Source organism: Vanessa atalanta, chromosome 30, assembly GCF_905147765.1.
Source record: "Vanessa atalanta chromosome 30, ilVanAtal1.2, whole genome shotgun sequence".
Taxonomy (NCBI): domain Eukaryota; kingdom Metazoa; phylum Arthropoda; class Insecta; order Lepidoptera; family Nymphalidae; genus Vanessa; species Vanessa atalanta.
In genome coordinates this window covers 2876855-2892850 of record NC_061900.1, presented here as the reverse complement: position 1 = coordinate 2892850, position 15996 = coordinate 2876855, and the positions used below count along the sequence as shown (strand labels likewise).

General features: G+C 34.8%; 1 protein-coding gene across 2 annotated transcripts in view; it reads left to right on the top strand.

Annotated features, from left to right (window-relative positions):
- LOC125075246 (leishmanolysin-like peptidase) overlaps window positions 1-15996 on the top strand; it is a 105911-nt gene that overhangs the window by 43779 nt on the left and 46136 nt on the right. For both annotated transcript variants that reach the window (XM_047686945.1, XM_047686944.1), the window contains exons 2-4: window positions 8649-8749; window positions 9980-10010; window positions 12105-12187. In XM_047686945.1, coding sequence (XP_047542901.1) covers window positions 8649-8749; window positions 9980-10010; window positions 12105-12187 — 215 coding nt within the window. The remainder of the gene's footprint in view (window positions 1-8648; window positions 8750-9979; window positions 10011-12104; window positions 12188-15996) is intronic.

The following is a 15996-nucleotide window of genomic DNA, read 5'->3' as shown; positions in this document are numbered from 1 at the left end:
TTGTGTTTATAATTCATCTCGTGCTCGGCGGTGAAGGAAAACATCGTGAGGAAACCTGCATGTGTCTAATTTCAACGAAATTCTGCCACATGTGTATTCCGCCAACCCGCATTGGAGCAGCGTGGTGGAATATGCTCCAAACCTTCTCCTCAAAGGAGAGGAGGCCTTTATCCCAGCAGTGGGACATTTACGGGCTGCTAATGCTAATGCTAATGAAAGGTATCCTTTGGCGATCAGTTTTTACTATTCAACTAACAAAACGAATTGCGGTTCGAAATAGAGTCGACAACGAATCGTAACCGTTAAGAATAATATTGGATCCCATTTACGACTCGGTCAAGTTTATTTTTGGGAAAAATATAATTGAAGACGTTTTACGTGAAATTTGTCCACTTTTTATGGTGCAAGGATGCGGACGGGCTGATGGTCACCATAGACGTTGAGACAAAAAATAACCATTTACCATCGCCCATACCGACATTGGGAACTAAGATGTTATGTACCTTGTGTAGGTACTTACTCTTCAAACCGGAACACAACAATGCTATATATTGCTTCGCAGTAGAAAATCTGATGATTGGGTGATACCTACCCAAATGGGTTGACGTATATATGCATGTGGTGTATGAGAACTCGCCCTTAAATATAAAATACCATTTTGATCAGCTGGCTGATTTACAGGGTGACGGGTGACACTTACTTGAATACAATTCTATTATTATTATATTATATCGGTAGGCGGACGAGCAAATGGTCACCTGATGGTAAGTGGTCACCACGGCCCATAGACAATGGCGTTGTAAGAAATATTAACCATTCCTTACATCACCAATGCGCCACAAACCTTGGGAACTACGTGATTTTTAAATTCGAACTGAGTTACATTTATACTCAATTCAAATACGCTCTCCCAAGTTCTTTGAAGTTATACTTTTACAAAATGAATTAAATGTTAAGATACCACCGCTTCGTGATTTAATTATAAATCGTATTTGAATTGTTCATCTTCTTAACTATAATAATTATTACTATTAACGCCTTAACTATTAACAAATAATAATTTAATAGTTTTCTACGGTTCAATATAGCTCGTATGTTGCCATATAAATGTAATTTATTTAAGTAACAAGTACTACGGATAAAGACATTTGCATAAAAGTTCAACATCGGTACGCAGTTAAGGCGTTCGAAAAAAAAATCTTGTAATTTATTGAGCATCGTAATAAAATATTTATTGTGTAGTGAAATATTATGTCAACAGGTTAAAAATAATTTAAAATAATCTTTTTATAAACAACAATGAAATTGTGAAACGGTCCTTTTTTTTCGAACGAAGTTCCTTATCTTACACATTTAAGAATGAGAGCTAGGGAATACTAATAAAATTAAACTGCACAGCGTAGGTGTATGAACGGGTTTTTTTTTTCAGTAAACAGTGAATCAAGAAGAAGGTTTATATGTGTAATGCATATTATATAGCTTATTCCAATCGAAGTAAAAATAAAGATAAACAAAACCTTAGATTTACGTATTCATGCGATTCGATAATAACTCAGCTATATCGTGCACTACTAAGAGTTTATGATTAATATGTCTTTATTTATAACACAACACTATTACACTTAACTACTTATATCTACTTTAATTAAACTTTTAAAATTCCGATAATTTTCGTCGACGTTCAAAACGCCATTAATCCATAGTGAATATCATAGACTAATCAAGCTTTCGACCAATGATATCGCGTCATTTTGCTGTCAAATGTTGTTTATTTGGCCCTTCTCCTCGGTTATATAGTTATATATCTATCCTATAGTTGGAATAGATTATATTGGAGAAAAGCTGAGAGTTTCGAATTTCGTAAGCGAAAAAAAAAAAAATGTTTGTTCTTAAATCTACAAGTTGTATATAAAAACTTAGTGTGCCCTGTGAAGTCTGGATAGGTTGCTAGTATTATAAGTATCTGCGCTCCACAGTTACACCCTAAATAAGCAAGGTCATTAATATGAATAGAACTTTTTTTTTTTTTTGTACAATAAACAAAATTTTTGACACAGCTAAAAAACAACATTTCAGCAATAACGTATTTCGTAAACAAAAACGTACTTACCTGTAAAAAACGATAAATATATTGATATTTGTAATTCGAATAACATCTTTTTGAATCGTAAATTTTTTATGACATTTTTATACTGTACTCGATATTTACATTCCGACCGAGAACTGTTCAAATAATAAAAAAAAAATAGTTTTGTTATCTGTACGACGATTACTATTGACGAGGTGTAGTGTTATCAATAAAAAAAAAAGAAAGAGTAAAAGACGTCATCATAATGACGTTTCGTTTTTTCAATCTGTGGTCGTTTTGGATTCGTGAATGGCGTGTTGGCGGTTTAATTATTGTCAAAACTTTGGAAGTAAAATTAAATTAGATATATGTAGTCTTTTTAATTTTCATATGTAGGTAGCCTGACGGTAAATGGTGACCACCACATAGATCTTAGAGCTGTAAGATAAATTAAATTTTCTTTACATCGTCAATGCGTCATCAACCTTGGGAACTAAGATGTTATATATCATTTATTTATTTGTTTATTCATAGGTACACAAACAGAATACAATCAGAACATACATTAAAATTATGGAATTACACAGTTTTGAGCTAGATTACATTCCTAAGCATGTGTACACGGCATGCTCGTATCAATTATATATCAATGCAGTCTGGTACTATTTTATGTTATAATCAAAAATTAATAAATTACAGCAATTAATTATCTAAATAACATTTAATATTCATTACTATTAAACTAATAACAATACATCCATTTGAATTATGAGACAAAGATAATAAATTAAATCAAGTAATCATAAAATAATACAATTATCGAAAGAGAAAGGATTAAAAGAGGTTTTAAATGCATAAATTCAGAAATATCTGTCAATAAATTATTAAGTATTTCCAGTCGATCATTGAATCGTAGATATAATATATACACCCCGTACGCCTTTAAACTCTATTCCAACCATAAGAGGAGAAAAGCAAAATAAACAACATTTGACAGCAAATTGACGCGACATCATTGGTCGAGAGCTTGATTGATCTGTGATATTCACTATGGATCTGTGTCAAAATTGCCTTTTGAACGTCGACGAAACTGTTATCGGAATTTTGGAAGTAAAATTAAAGTGGATATAAGTAGTTAAGTGTGATAGTGTCGTATTATAAATAAAGATATATTAATCATTAACTCTTAGTAGTGCACGATATAGCCGAGTTATTAGCGAATCGCATGAAATACGTAAATCTAAGGTTTGTTTATCTTTATTTTTACTTCGATTGGAATAAGCTATATAATATGCATTACACATATAAACCTTCTTCTTATTGAATCACTGTTTACTGAAAAAAAAAGAAACGCATTCATACACCTACGCTGCGCAGTTTAATTTTATTAGCCTTCCCTAGCTCTCATTCTTAAGTGTGTAAGATAAGGAACTTCGTTCGAAAAAAAAGGGCCGTTTTACAATTTCATTGTTGTTTATTATATTAATCATAAACTCTTAGTAGTGCACAATATAGCTGAGTTATTAGCGATCTTTATTCCTACTTCCATTGGAATAGGCTGAAGCTTCTCTCACCATTCTAACCGGAACACAACGATACTAATTTGGCGGCAAAATCATTATCAGTACATTGTATTTAAACCAAAGTCGCTTACCGCTGTCTGTCCCTGTGTGTGCTTAGATCTTTAAAATTACACAACGGATTTTGATGCGGTTTTTTTAATAGATAGATTGATTCAAGAGGATAGTTTATGTGTATAATACATGCACAATATAGTAGATAAACAATGATAATTTTAGGAGTTTCTAATGTGAAGTCGTTGATAAACACATTTTTTGCGCTTACATTGCAAACGCTGGCTAACCGTACAAGCTAGATCAAAATAATGTACTACAGTACTGTACACCTTAAAAAGGTCTTCAAAAAAGTCCGCGATGGTATAATTCTATCTCTTAGGAATAACCCACAATAATCATTTTTTATCCTTTACTTTTTACGAGAAATAATGGCTTATTTTCGAAGCGATTTTATACAATACAGCATCAATCCTTATCCAATTAAGTACCTTAAATACATTGTGCATTTAATATAGATCAATATGGCCCTTTATAGCGTGTAATTTAAATGAATATTTTCGAAGATATTACAGATTTAAAATGCAGGGACATTTGGGAGGTTTGTATTGTATAATTACAAAAAAGCTTTGAACGTGTATATTATTTTAGTATCAGCATTGCACCCGTGCGAAGTCGGGGCGGGTCACTAGTATATGATGACTATCTAGTTCTTACTGTTGGTCGTAACGTCAGAGACCAGCGTTATTACCACTGGGGAGGTTTAAATGACCTAGTGAGATTATGTGCGCCTACTTAAGGACCTCGGTTTTGGACGCCGTCAAGACGGAATGGACACATTGGCAAGTCGTAACGAAAGGAGTTTTGCTGTGTGTTTGAATTTATTTTTTCTACGGGATCGTGTAGGAAGCCTACCTATCGGATAAGATACTTAGATTTTTTTTACATTTTAACATTAGCAGCCTGTAAATTTCTCACTGCTGGTCTAAGGCCTCCTCTCCCTCTGAGGAGAAGGTTTGGAGCATATTCCACCACGCTGCTCCAATGCGGGTTGGTGGAATACACATGTGGCAGAATTTCGTTGAAATTAAACACATGCAGGTTTCCTCACGATGTTTTTCTTCACCGCCGAGCACGAGATGAATTATAAACACAAATTAAGTACATGAAAATTCAGTGATGCCTGCCTGGATTTGAACCCGAAACCATCGGTTAAGATAAGCATAAGATACTTACTACTATATAAATAAATGTATTTTTTTTATGTCAAGTTACATTAAAATCGTATTATTAAAATAATCATTTATAGATTAAGATTAATTGAAGAATAAAAAACTTATGTTATACAAGCATTCGTCTCAAATTAATAAATTACATCAACGGGGAATATAACTCTGTAACCGTTAATGTAGCGTCATAACAGCTACGAACATTAATAGGTAATTTAATATCAAGCTGATCGCCCACTGGAGGTATTAAGATATACAACGCTATATTATATTCAAGAATCAAGACCTCTTAAAATATACTCTCAGCATACCGCAATAATTTGAATACATTGCCGTGACGTCATACAACAGCAATTATAAAAATAGTTGCCTACCCGCTCAAGGTGTTCTAATCCGATGCATAGACGTCCTAAGGTCGGTCTAAGCGCTCCCGGTCTAGATGCTATCACATCGGCTATTGCTGACTTGATAGGACATTTTAAACACACGCCGACCCAGCCGGTGGGGTCGAGGTCCCTCGTTTATTAGCAACCGCCCGCGCCAAGGCGCATGACGGGTCTCAGAGCACAAAGGACATTTTCCAGATGTCGACGGCGTCCTAAGCCGAGGTCCGGCCTCACAGGAGGCCCCCTTAGGACGCGCGTACTCTGAGCCCTTCAGTGGGCTCTCAACATCCGGCAGTCTTCCGCGACTCGCCTATCCACTCTGGCCAAAAGCATCTGTCCAAAAAAACTAAAAATTAAGGGCCTTTTGCTCCTCGGCTTTCGCTTTCGTAACGTATAGACGTCATTTCATGACGAAAGTTTTAATCATTTTTGTATTCAAATTGACGGTTGATTGTTTGGTTAATTTTTGTTTGATTTTAATTTTGTATTTTGTTTCAATTGCTAATAAATATAAGTCAAGGGTTTGCCTTTTTTCTTAAATTCATAAGTGTTTTTTTCTCCTAAAAATACTTTATTAAATCCTACTCATTAATTAAAGCCTAACTCCTAAAAATTAGGCTTTTACAAGCACTTTTGAATCATTATTTAACAAATTATACCAAGTGCGTAGGGCGTAGCTTACGCCCGGTTCTAAAACTAGTATCTTTATATCTCACTCGTGAATTATTTATTTATTTGGGAAACAAACAATTATAATAACACTTTTTAGTAAAAAAAAACAAACGTAAGAAAAACTAAAATCAAACAAGTTTTAACTTAAAATTAGTACAATCAAATGAAAACTCACACTAAAAATAAAAACAGAACGTATAAGAAACAAATGAAACAGTTGGGGTTAAAATATTTTACGTAAACTAATTTAAAATTCATTCATTTTTGAGTTAAATAAATAATAAATATTGGACAACATCACATACATTACTTTGATCCCAATATAAGTAGCTAAAGCACTTGTGTTATGGAAATCAGAAGTAACGACGGTACCACAGACACCCAGACCCAAGACAACATAGAAAACTAATGAACTTTTTCTACATCGACTCGGCCGGGAATCGAACCCGGGACCTCAGAGTGGCGTACCCATGAAAACCGGTGTACACACTACTCGACCACGGAGGTCGTCAAATATGTTTATCTAATTCTTTACAATTTGTTTTAATTTTTACATGAACGTGTTGACAACGCAATGATACGCAATTTTAACACGTACTAACTTTGTATTGTATAATTATAATAGTATCTTTAAGTCGAGATGGTTCAGTGGTTAGAACACCTTCATCTTAACCGATGATTGCGGGTTAACTCAAGCACCATTTAATTTTCATGTGCTTAATTTGTTATAATTCATATCGTGCTCGGTGAAGGAAAACATCGCGAGGAAACCTGCATGTGTCTAGTTTCATTGTATCCACCAATTCGCATTGGAGCGTGGTGGAATAAGCTCCAAACCTTCTTCTCCAGGTTAGCCCAGCAGTATACAATGCTGTTGAATTACTTTTTTACTTCTTGATCATCGCTCCGTTACTTTAATGGACGAACATCTTTATCTCGCGACAAGATCATTTAAGTACATTATCAGATAATCCAAGAATTCCTAATGATGCAAAATGGCTTCCTGTTGTTAAGCGATGGAATGTTCTAGACGATTGAAGAGTTGCGGAACAATACTGATGTCATTCTATCTCCGTTGCAGATACGCTAAGATCCGTTTAAGACTTGTTAATGAAACAAATCCACTAGATATGCCCTTATTTCATTACTAGCGACCCGATCCGGCTCGTACGGGTACAACGCTGATATTAAATATACTACAGAATGTCTTTATACACAACGTTCACAGATTTTTGTCATTAGACAATATATCATGCATTGTCCTGCATTTTTAAATCTGTAATAGCTTCATATTCGTTTAAATTATATGCTGTAAAGGTCCGTATCGATCGACGATAGCGTTTTTATGTTCTCGGAATGGAGGATATGCTGGAGAAATTCAATAAAAGAAACAAATTATTTTTCCTTTTCCATATATTCACCTGCAAGACGGAATACATTTTTCAGATTTTTCAATTGATTTATTTATATCTTCACGAAAATATGTTTTGCCTTTGTCATCAAAATACGCCGTAACTGCATCCTTGACTTCCATCATCGGCGGTAAATTTCTTAACCCGTAGCTTTTTTTTCAATTTTGGAAATAGGTAGTAATCACTCGGGGTCAGGTCTGGACTGTGGGGAGGGTGATTTAAGCAAGCAGCATACCTTTTGTCAATTTTCCCCGTCTTTTCTCTTTAATGGCTTCTTTTAGTCGCTCTAATATTGAAGAGTAGTACTTGCCGGTTATAGCATCACCTTTTTTTATAATCGATCAATAATATTCCTTCAGGGTCCCAAAAAACCGTTGCCATGAGTTTCCCAGATGACTGTGACACCTTAAACTTCCTGGGAGGTGTTGTGCTCTTTTTTTGCCACTGAATGGAGTCTTGATACGACTCAGGTTCATAATAATGAACCCAAGTTTCGTCTCCAGTAACAATTCGACTCAAAACACTATCCTTGTCTTCGCTGCAGAGGTCTAAAAATGCCCGTGAACACTCTTCGCGCTGCTGTTTTTGCGGCGGCTTGAGTGTTTGGGCACCCATCTTGCGCTGACCTTTAGTCATGCCAAATGATCATGCAGGATTTTGAAAGTGGTTGTATGGGATACTCCAACCTTTTCTGAGAGTTGTTTCTTATTTTAATCGACCATCGTCGAGTACAATTTTCTCAACTTTTTGGATAAGTTCTGGCGCTGAGTGCTGAGTTCGTTTTGAGTGCTGTATTGCTTAAAATCGCTTCGTAAATAAGCCATTATTCCTCGTAAAAAGTAAAGGATAAAAAATAGCTATTGTGGGTTATCCCTAAGGGAAAGAAATATATCTCGGACATTTTCGAAGACCTTTATGAGGTATACAATACTGTAGTACATTATATTGATCTATCTCGTAGGGTTCAGCCAGCGTTTGCAATGTAAGCGCAAAATATATTTATTTACGACCTCTTTTAATTCTATTAATAGAAACTTATTCTGGATTACAAACCGTTGCTGTACTTCTATATTGAATAAAATATTTTGAATTTAGAATTAAAATTCATAATTAATTTATATCGTTAAGGAAGCAAGCTTTTGACATAGGTCATACAACATTGCATCCTTCTCACACTTGATCATGTTATCAATTCGTTGTCCTGCTTTCACACTGATATTGAGCCGGCGTTATTTATAAGCTCTACTAGAATTATTTCTTGTTTTTCAATTTCCAATGTATTAACTTTAGATTTATTTTTGTTTCAGGTTATACGGGGTGTTCATATAGAAGCTCCACATAAAGTTAAGAAGAGAAGTATCGACCAGCCGTTAAGAATAAGTATATATTATGACCACTCTGTATATAGGTAAGATTTTTGAACTATATTACATAGTATAAAACAGTCTTCTCACCGCGTCTGTTTGTCTATCTGAACGCTATTCATCCAAAAACTGCCACGATTCATGATTTATAAGGAAGATTTAGGCATAGAATTCATACCAAATATGACTATATTAATATGATTATATAGACGATAAAAAAGCGTGGAGCTAGTACTTGTTGACTTCCAGGCAGGATATATTATATACATATATACATATAACTAACAACTTTGTATTTAAAATGTTGAAAAAGAGTAACTACTGAGTTTCTTGCCGTTCTTCTCGATATGATCTACATTCTGAACCGGTGGTAGCTTCGCTTAATACAGTTTGTAAAATGGTGATTCAAAAGTGTTCGTAAAAGCCTACTTGAATAAAGTAGATTTTTATTTTGATTTGAACTAAATTTGAACGATTTTGACCATTGTCTAAGATGTGTCGATAAAGGCGTGTTTTATTAATGAACTAAATAAAATTTCGTAATGTTTACATGGTAGGACCTTGTGCTGTCTGAGTACGTTAGGTTACCACTCATCCTTCACCAATATTTAGTGTTATTGTGTGCTTTGAAGGCTGAGTGAGCTGTAAATACAGGCACAAGGGACATAACATCTTAGTTCCCAAGGTTGGTGGCGCATTGGCGATCTAAGGAATGCTTTATATTTCTTACAGCGCTATTGCCTAGAGTGGTAATGACTACTTACCATCAGGTCGCCCATTTGTCAGTCCTACCTACATCATAAAAAAATGTCTGACATACAATGCACAGTCTCAGCAGATTTGCCTAACAGGATGAAATTTTGTAGAAGAATTCCTCAAGGAAAGTAGATGACCTCTTCAAGGAGAACTTCTTGGAGATTCCACCACGCTGCTCCAATGTTTATACTCACGTGGCAGATATCTTTGAAATTAGACAGAGCATTCCTTACGATGTTTTCCTCCACCGCCGAGCACGAGATGAACTATAAACACTTTAAGTACATGAAAATTAAGTGGTGCTGCCTGGGTTTGAACCCATAATCATCGGTTAAGATGTACGCGTTGGCTCTCGGCTACATGGCTGGCAATACTATGATTTCTATTTAAATTGACTTAATATAGTAGGAATGAAGGATACTGTTGCGCGTTACAGATACGCGTTACGCGTTATATGCTAATTTGTGCGTGTGTGTGTTTCAGTACATACTTAAAAATAATCAGTATCTTTTTTTCAGATTAGAACCGGAGAAATTCGACATGATAAATGTAAGTACTATAATTAAAAGCATTTGATTGGGTAAAATAATAATTCAAATTTAGAATAATTCCCAAGGGGGGTTTTATCATTTGTATTATACTTATAGTCATTGCAATGGCGTATTTCAGTATCTGCCATATCTGCCGTAGTTTTAGGCACAAGAAACATTTTAAGACCCTTTGATTATTTATATATATAGTATAGACTGACACAGCTGAGAACGCGTCGAACAAAGTTTTAGCTAACATTGGCTACTAAGTACACGCACACTAGTAAAGTATGACGTTCGGCGCGTGTCAACCGTCACGCACACCTAGATAATAGAGTTGGCTCGGTTGTTTTGGTTCTTTTGTAGTGCGACACTCTATAGATATTGTAATAATATGAGTAAAGCCCATTGGTGAAAGAATTGCTTTTAATGAGATCAACCCCTGTCTGCTACTAAGGGTAATTTTAACCCCACAAGACTAAACAGTTACTAAAATACTATTATAGTTTAAGGCTATATTGTTGATTATTAAAACGACAATATATCTACGGTACTTTATTGATTTAAACGATAAAGAAACAGAAATATATCTTTGTACGTGTCAAATACGCACATACACCCACACACACGCAAACATGCATACACATTTGTTATATTAAGTATATATTTTATATATAAGTCTAACAAATGTAAGCATTGATTGGGAAGTCATACGCCCCTAAAATGTGGAGTCTCGTAGAATAAGGGTAACTCTTTAGTATATGTAACGTATTGTAAACCAATAAAACTTCATTATTGTATATGTAAATCATAAAAATCGGTACCAAAGTAGTTGTACGTATTCATGGGTTAACATGAATGCAGTCAACGTCTGGATCCTTTAAAAAAAAAATAGCAATTATACCGGTGAAGAAAATTGCTATTTACAAATTGTCAAACTAACTCCTTTGCAATATATCGAAAGGACTAAAGATAAATTTACATATATTAATATATTTCAAGCGATTTGCTGATTATTCTGCTATTATACACTACAAGCAGTTCTTGTCAAATGTTTATCTATTTATAATACAGCACTATTCTATATAATAGTCTCCAGCACAAGGAACTAAAATTGTTTTGACACAAATATAAAACTTCGTGAGTGTCGTTTTTGCGATGAGTCCGACAAACTTTTCTAATGCGAAAAGTTTTGGCGCTGCTGCGTTCTCGAATGCTCGATTCCTGGAACTGTCAATATGACGTCACTTTGGCTCTCCGTATATACAACATTGATTTTTTGAAGTTTGTTTAATAAAATTAATTTAAAAAGCAAATTGCGTATGGAGTGTCTACCACCCCAAAAATGTCACTATGACTCCTCAAACATACAAGTTTATAATGAAGGCCTTATCTATATACTTGTAATAATTAAATATGGCTACTGTATAAATCAAGACCGCGTGGAATGGTGGCAAGAATGCTAGCAGCATATTCCGGTTCAATCGCAATTCTGATACTGAAAAAATGAACCAGCCATCCTGTTACCAGTGGAGGCAAGGTGAGGTGTTATTCAGAGACGTTATATCGCCATTACGATTTTTGAAACCGCCTAACTGACAAACTCTGTTCATACGTCAATGCAATAAACACAGCATTCGACTATTTTGACGGCCTGACGTACGTATAGACTATTCCAATGGAAGTAGGAAAAAATATAAACAAACCTCCGATTTACATCGGACTAGGCCGGGAATCGAACCCGGGACCTCGGCGTGGCATACCCATGAGAAACGGTATACACAGTACTCGACCACGGAGGTCGTAAATAAAACAACACAATTACACTTAACTACTTATATCCACTTTAATTTTACTTCCAAAATTCCGATAACAGTTTCGTCAATGTTCAAAACGCCATCTTTTCGCAAATCCATAGTGAATATCATAGACTAATCAAGCTATCGACCAATGATATCGCGTCAAAGATTGGAATAGAGTATACATCAGCTACGATCCGTTTTGGCGCAAAACACCTGAGTTTAGTTCCGCTTTTCGTTTAGAGACTGTATTCGTGACCGTCTCCGATAAATATGACGTACAAGTTTCATTAAAATATTGTCTTATTTTTCAGAATACAATATTACCGGAAGCGGTAAGGTTCTGGGAGGATGCGTTGAAGGTCAGAAAGACTGCGGGACCGATTAAGTTAAATAGGTGAGTCTCATAGTAAATTTTTTACATCAATAACAGTTTACAGTTAGTTAAGAAACCATTCGTTTTTCATACGAATCGTAGAATTGTCTACGAGGCGTATTTTATAATGTTACACATTTTTTTTCAAAATTGTTTTTAAGTGACTGTTGAAGCAGTATCCTATCAGTAATATGGAGTTTGCTACTATACCGTAGGTCTGCCGATCACTGGCTCTCAGTCTACTAGTTCCATTTGTCAAAAAATGTTTTGATTGGCGCCTTAACGCGTTACGTAACGGAGCGGTTCACTCTCATAAGAAGTTATCACTTCAAAGTCAGCGCGTTATCAGAACGGGATGGAAAAGCGTCAATATATGTCAAAAATTACATTTCTCTAGCGAAGGAGCGTTGGAACAATAATTATCCGACTTTGACATTTAAGATTATTTGTAAAATCAAGATCAAAATTTTCACTTATCACTTTATTCAAGTAGACTTTTACATGCACTTCTGAATCGTCATTTAACAAACTATATTATGTGAAGCTACCACCGTTTCGGAATGTAGATTCTACCGAGAGGAACCCGCAAATAACTCAGTAGTTACTATTTTTCAATATTCAAAACACAAATTTATGTTAGCCGAATACAAATACATATGTATATAAAATATCCTGCCTGGAATTCAACAAGTATTAGCTCCACGCTTTTCTATCTTCTATATATGTATTGAATAATAAACTTTTTTATTAATGTATTCCTTACGAACGATTTGAATGTATGTTAATTTCAACGAAATTCTGCCACATGTGTATTCCATCAAACCGCATTGGAGCAGCTTGGTGGAATATGCTCCAAAACCTTCTCCTCAAAGGGAGAGGAGGTTTTAGCCCAGCAGCGGGAAATTTACAGTTTGCTAATGTAAAAAAAAAAAATGTTTAGTTAGCAAAGTTAATTCAAGTTCGTGCTCTAATGCGGATTGATAGATTTTATCCGACACATGCCATATATCCTCACGATGTTTTCGTTTTCCGAACACGTGACCGAATTATGAAAACACACGGGTAGTCTCCGGGGCCATCTCGTAAATCCGTCTTATAAATAAATAAGTTATCATAATCTAATCTTGTTTACATAAAATACGAGATTAATTACCTAATGCAGGGCCGGATTTAGGGTGGAGTAACCGGGGCAACTGAGCTGGGATCACACGAGAGGGGTCTCCATAACAGAGATACCGACGACTTAACAAATATCTACATTACATTACGTTAGCAGCCTGTAAATTTCCCACTGCTGGGCTAAGGCCTCCTCTCCCTTTGAGGAGAAGGTTTGGAGCATATTCTACCACGCTGCTCCAATGCGGGTTGGTGGAATACACATGTGGCAGAATTTCGTTGAAATTAGACACATGCAGGTTTCCTCAGGATGTTTTCCTTCACCGCCAAGCACGAGATGAATTATAAACACAAATTAAGCACATGAAATTCAGCGGTGCTTGCCTGAGTTTGAACTCGAAATCATCGGTTAAGATGCATGCGTTCTAACCATTGGGCCATCTCAACAAATATCTAGATATAGGCAAATTATAATGTAACTAATTATTGTATTCAAAGTTACCGATACAAGTAAATAAATTATAGCTTACTGATTGAAATTAAAATATTCAAATAAATTCATAATATAATTATTAGGATCTCCACGCCTCAAGGGCCTCCACACTTTTGTGGCCCCAGGGCCTCCAGACTATTAAATCCGGATCTGCCGTAATGAGATACAAATAACAGCGTTCAGTGTTAATTCAATATTACGAGCAATGGCAGCGTTAAACATATTTGCTCTGATAAATAGTGTAGGCGTTTTATAAATAACTTACTGAGTTCATTTTAGCTGCAAATATCAATTGTTATAAACAAACAAATACGTCTTCATTATAATATTAATATTCTTAATGCAGAAGTCGAATATTAATTAAAAGCTATTTTTGTTTTAGTAACCAATGTCAATTACGAATGAAGTTTAACAGTACTTTAATAAAAAAATATGAATTCACTAGCTGTTACCCGTGGCTTCGGTCGCGTAGAATATGAATATATTAACAAATTAACTTAAAATATAACGTTAATGTATTTCAGCTCTTAGGGTGTAATGTCCAGAAACGCTTAAATGCGAATCAACTCATTTTTAATCGGTAGCCCAAAAACAATGTTTCATGATTTAACTTAAAAAATAACGGACTCCCATACAAACGTTCAACCCCTATTTCACCCCTTTAGGGGTATATTTATAATATAATAATATGAATAATAGGTATTGTCAGAATTTATTAGACCTCAGTAAAAGTAATAAAGTAAAATTACAGAAAACGTATATAAAAACATTTGAAAACAATTACACTTAAAATACTATTTCTATGATACTAAAACGAGAAGAATTTATTTACAGTTAGACCATTGTTTCAATGTAATGTTGAATAAGGCTGCTTCGACAAATGAAAAATTGGCAACTTGCGTTTTGTTGAACCCGACACCAGTTTCTTTAATAACCCTTTGTCAACAAAAATGATTACAATGGATTGTCATTGTGGCTTACTTTCAGAAGATTAAGCATTCACATCACAAATTTCCAACCATTTCATTGGAAACGCACCTTTACATATGAATAATATGGATTGATATTTTTCAACCCACGAATAGTTCAAATTGTCTTAAGGTGTGATCAAGCATCTCAAGCAAGTAATCAATATTGTCGTATATTTTACGAGCAACCTTTAAGCTCCCACCGGCTTCGAAAATAGATTCTACCGAGTAGAACCGGCAAGAGACTATATGGCTCTTAGGGGCCATTCATTTATTACGTAAGACTATTTTCGCTTGTTTGTGACTCCCCTATTATACCCCCCTCCGACCCCCTCCTCTCCCCGCTTAATTTTTATTACGTAAGAATCTAAAGGAAAAAATGAATCATGTTTGGTTTATTTTATTGTTTATGTTTCAAAGAATCAATTTTTTGAAGTCGTTATTTGTAATTTCAAAGTTACTAATAATCTTTATTTATTGCCCCCCCCCCTTTCCATGGAAATGGAAACATTGAACGAACCTCGACAATCGAACCTTTTTTAAATAATTTTAACATTGCGCAGTTTTTTGATGATTTGTAAGAATTATCGACACTCCTTCCCATCCCCTTGTAAGAAAACGTAAGACATGATCGACCCCCTCAAACCCCCTAAATCGTCTTACGTAATAAATTAATGCCCCCTTATTTGTGCTGATAGCGAATAGATAATTCAAAGTCACGTGCGTTGGTGAGACACGGTGGAGAATTAACTGTATTAAGTACTGAACACTGAAAATAAAAATAAAAAATCTGTAACCAACAGTAGATACAATATCAAATCGAATTAATGAACATTTATCGACTATATAATAATAAATTCTTGGGTAGGTATCCGTTTCTATGATAAAATTCCGCAGACATTTTTAACTTTGCCGTTTCATAGATTCAAGTCATTTGTAAAAAATACATCGGTAAAGAAGGCATATTATTCGATATAAGATTATATAGATGATAAAAAAGCGTGGAGTTAATGCTTGTTGACTTCCAGGCAGGAGACATAACATACATATATAATTGTATTCAACTAACATGACTGTATTTTTGGATGTTGAAAAAGAGTAACTACTGAAATTCTTGATGGTTGTTCTCCGTAGAATCTACATTCCGAACCGGTGGTAGCTTTACTTTAAATAGTTTGTTAAATGACGATTCAAAAGTGCTTGTGAAAGCCTACTCGAATAAAGTATTTTTCGATTTTAATATAATAATATAA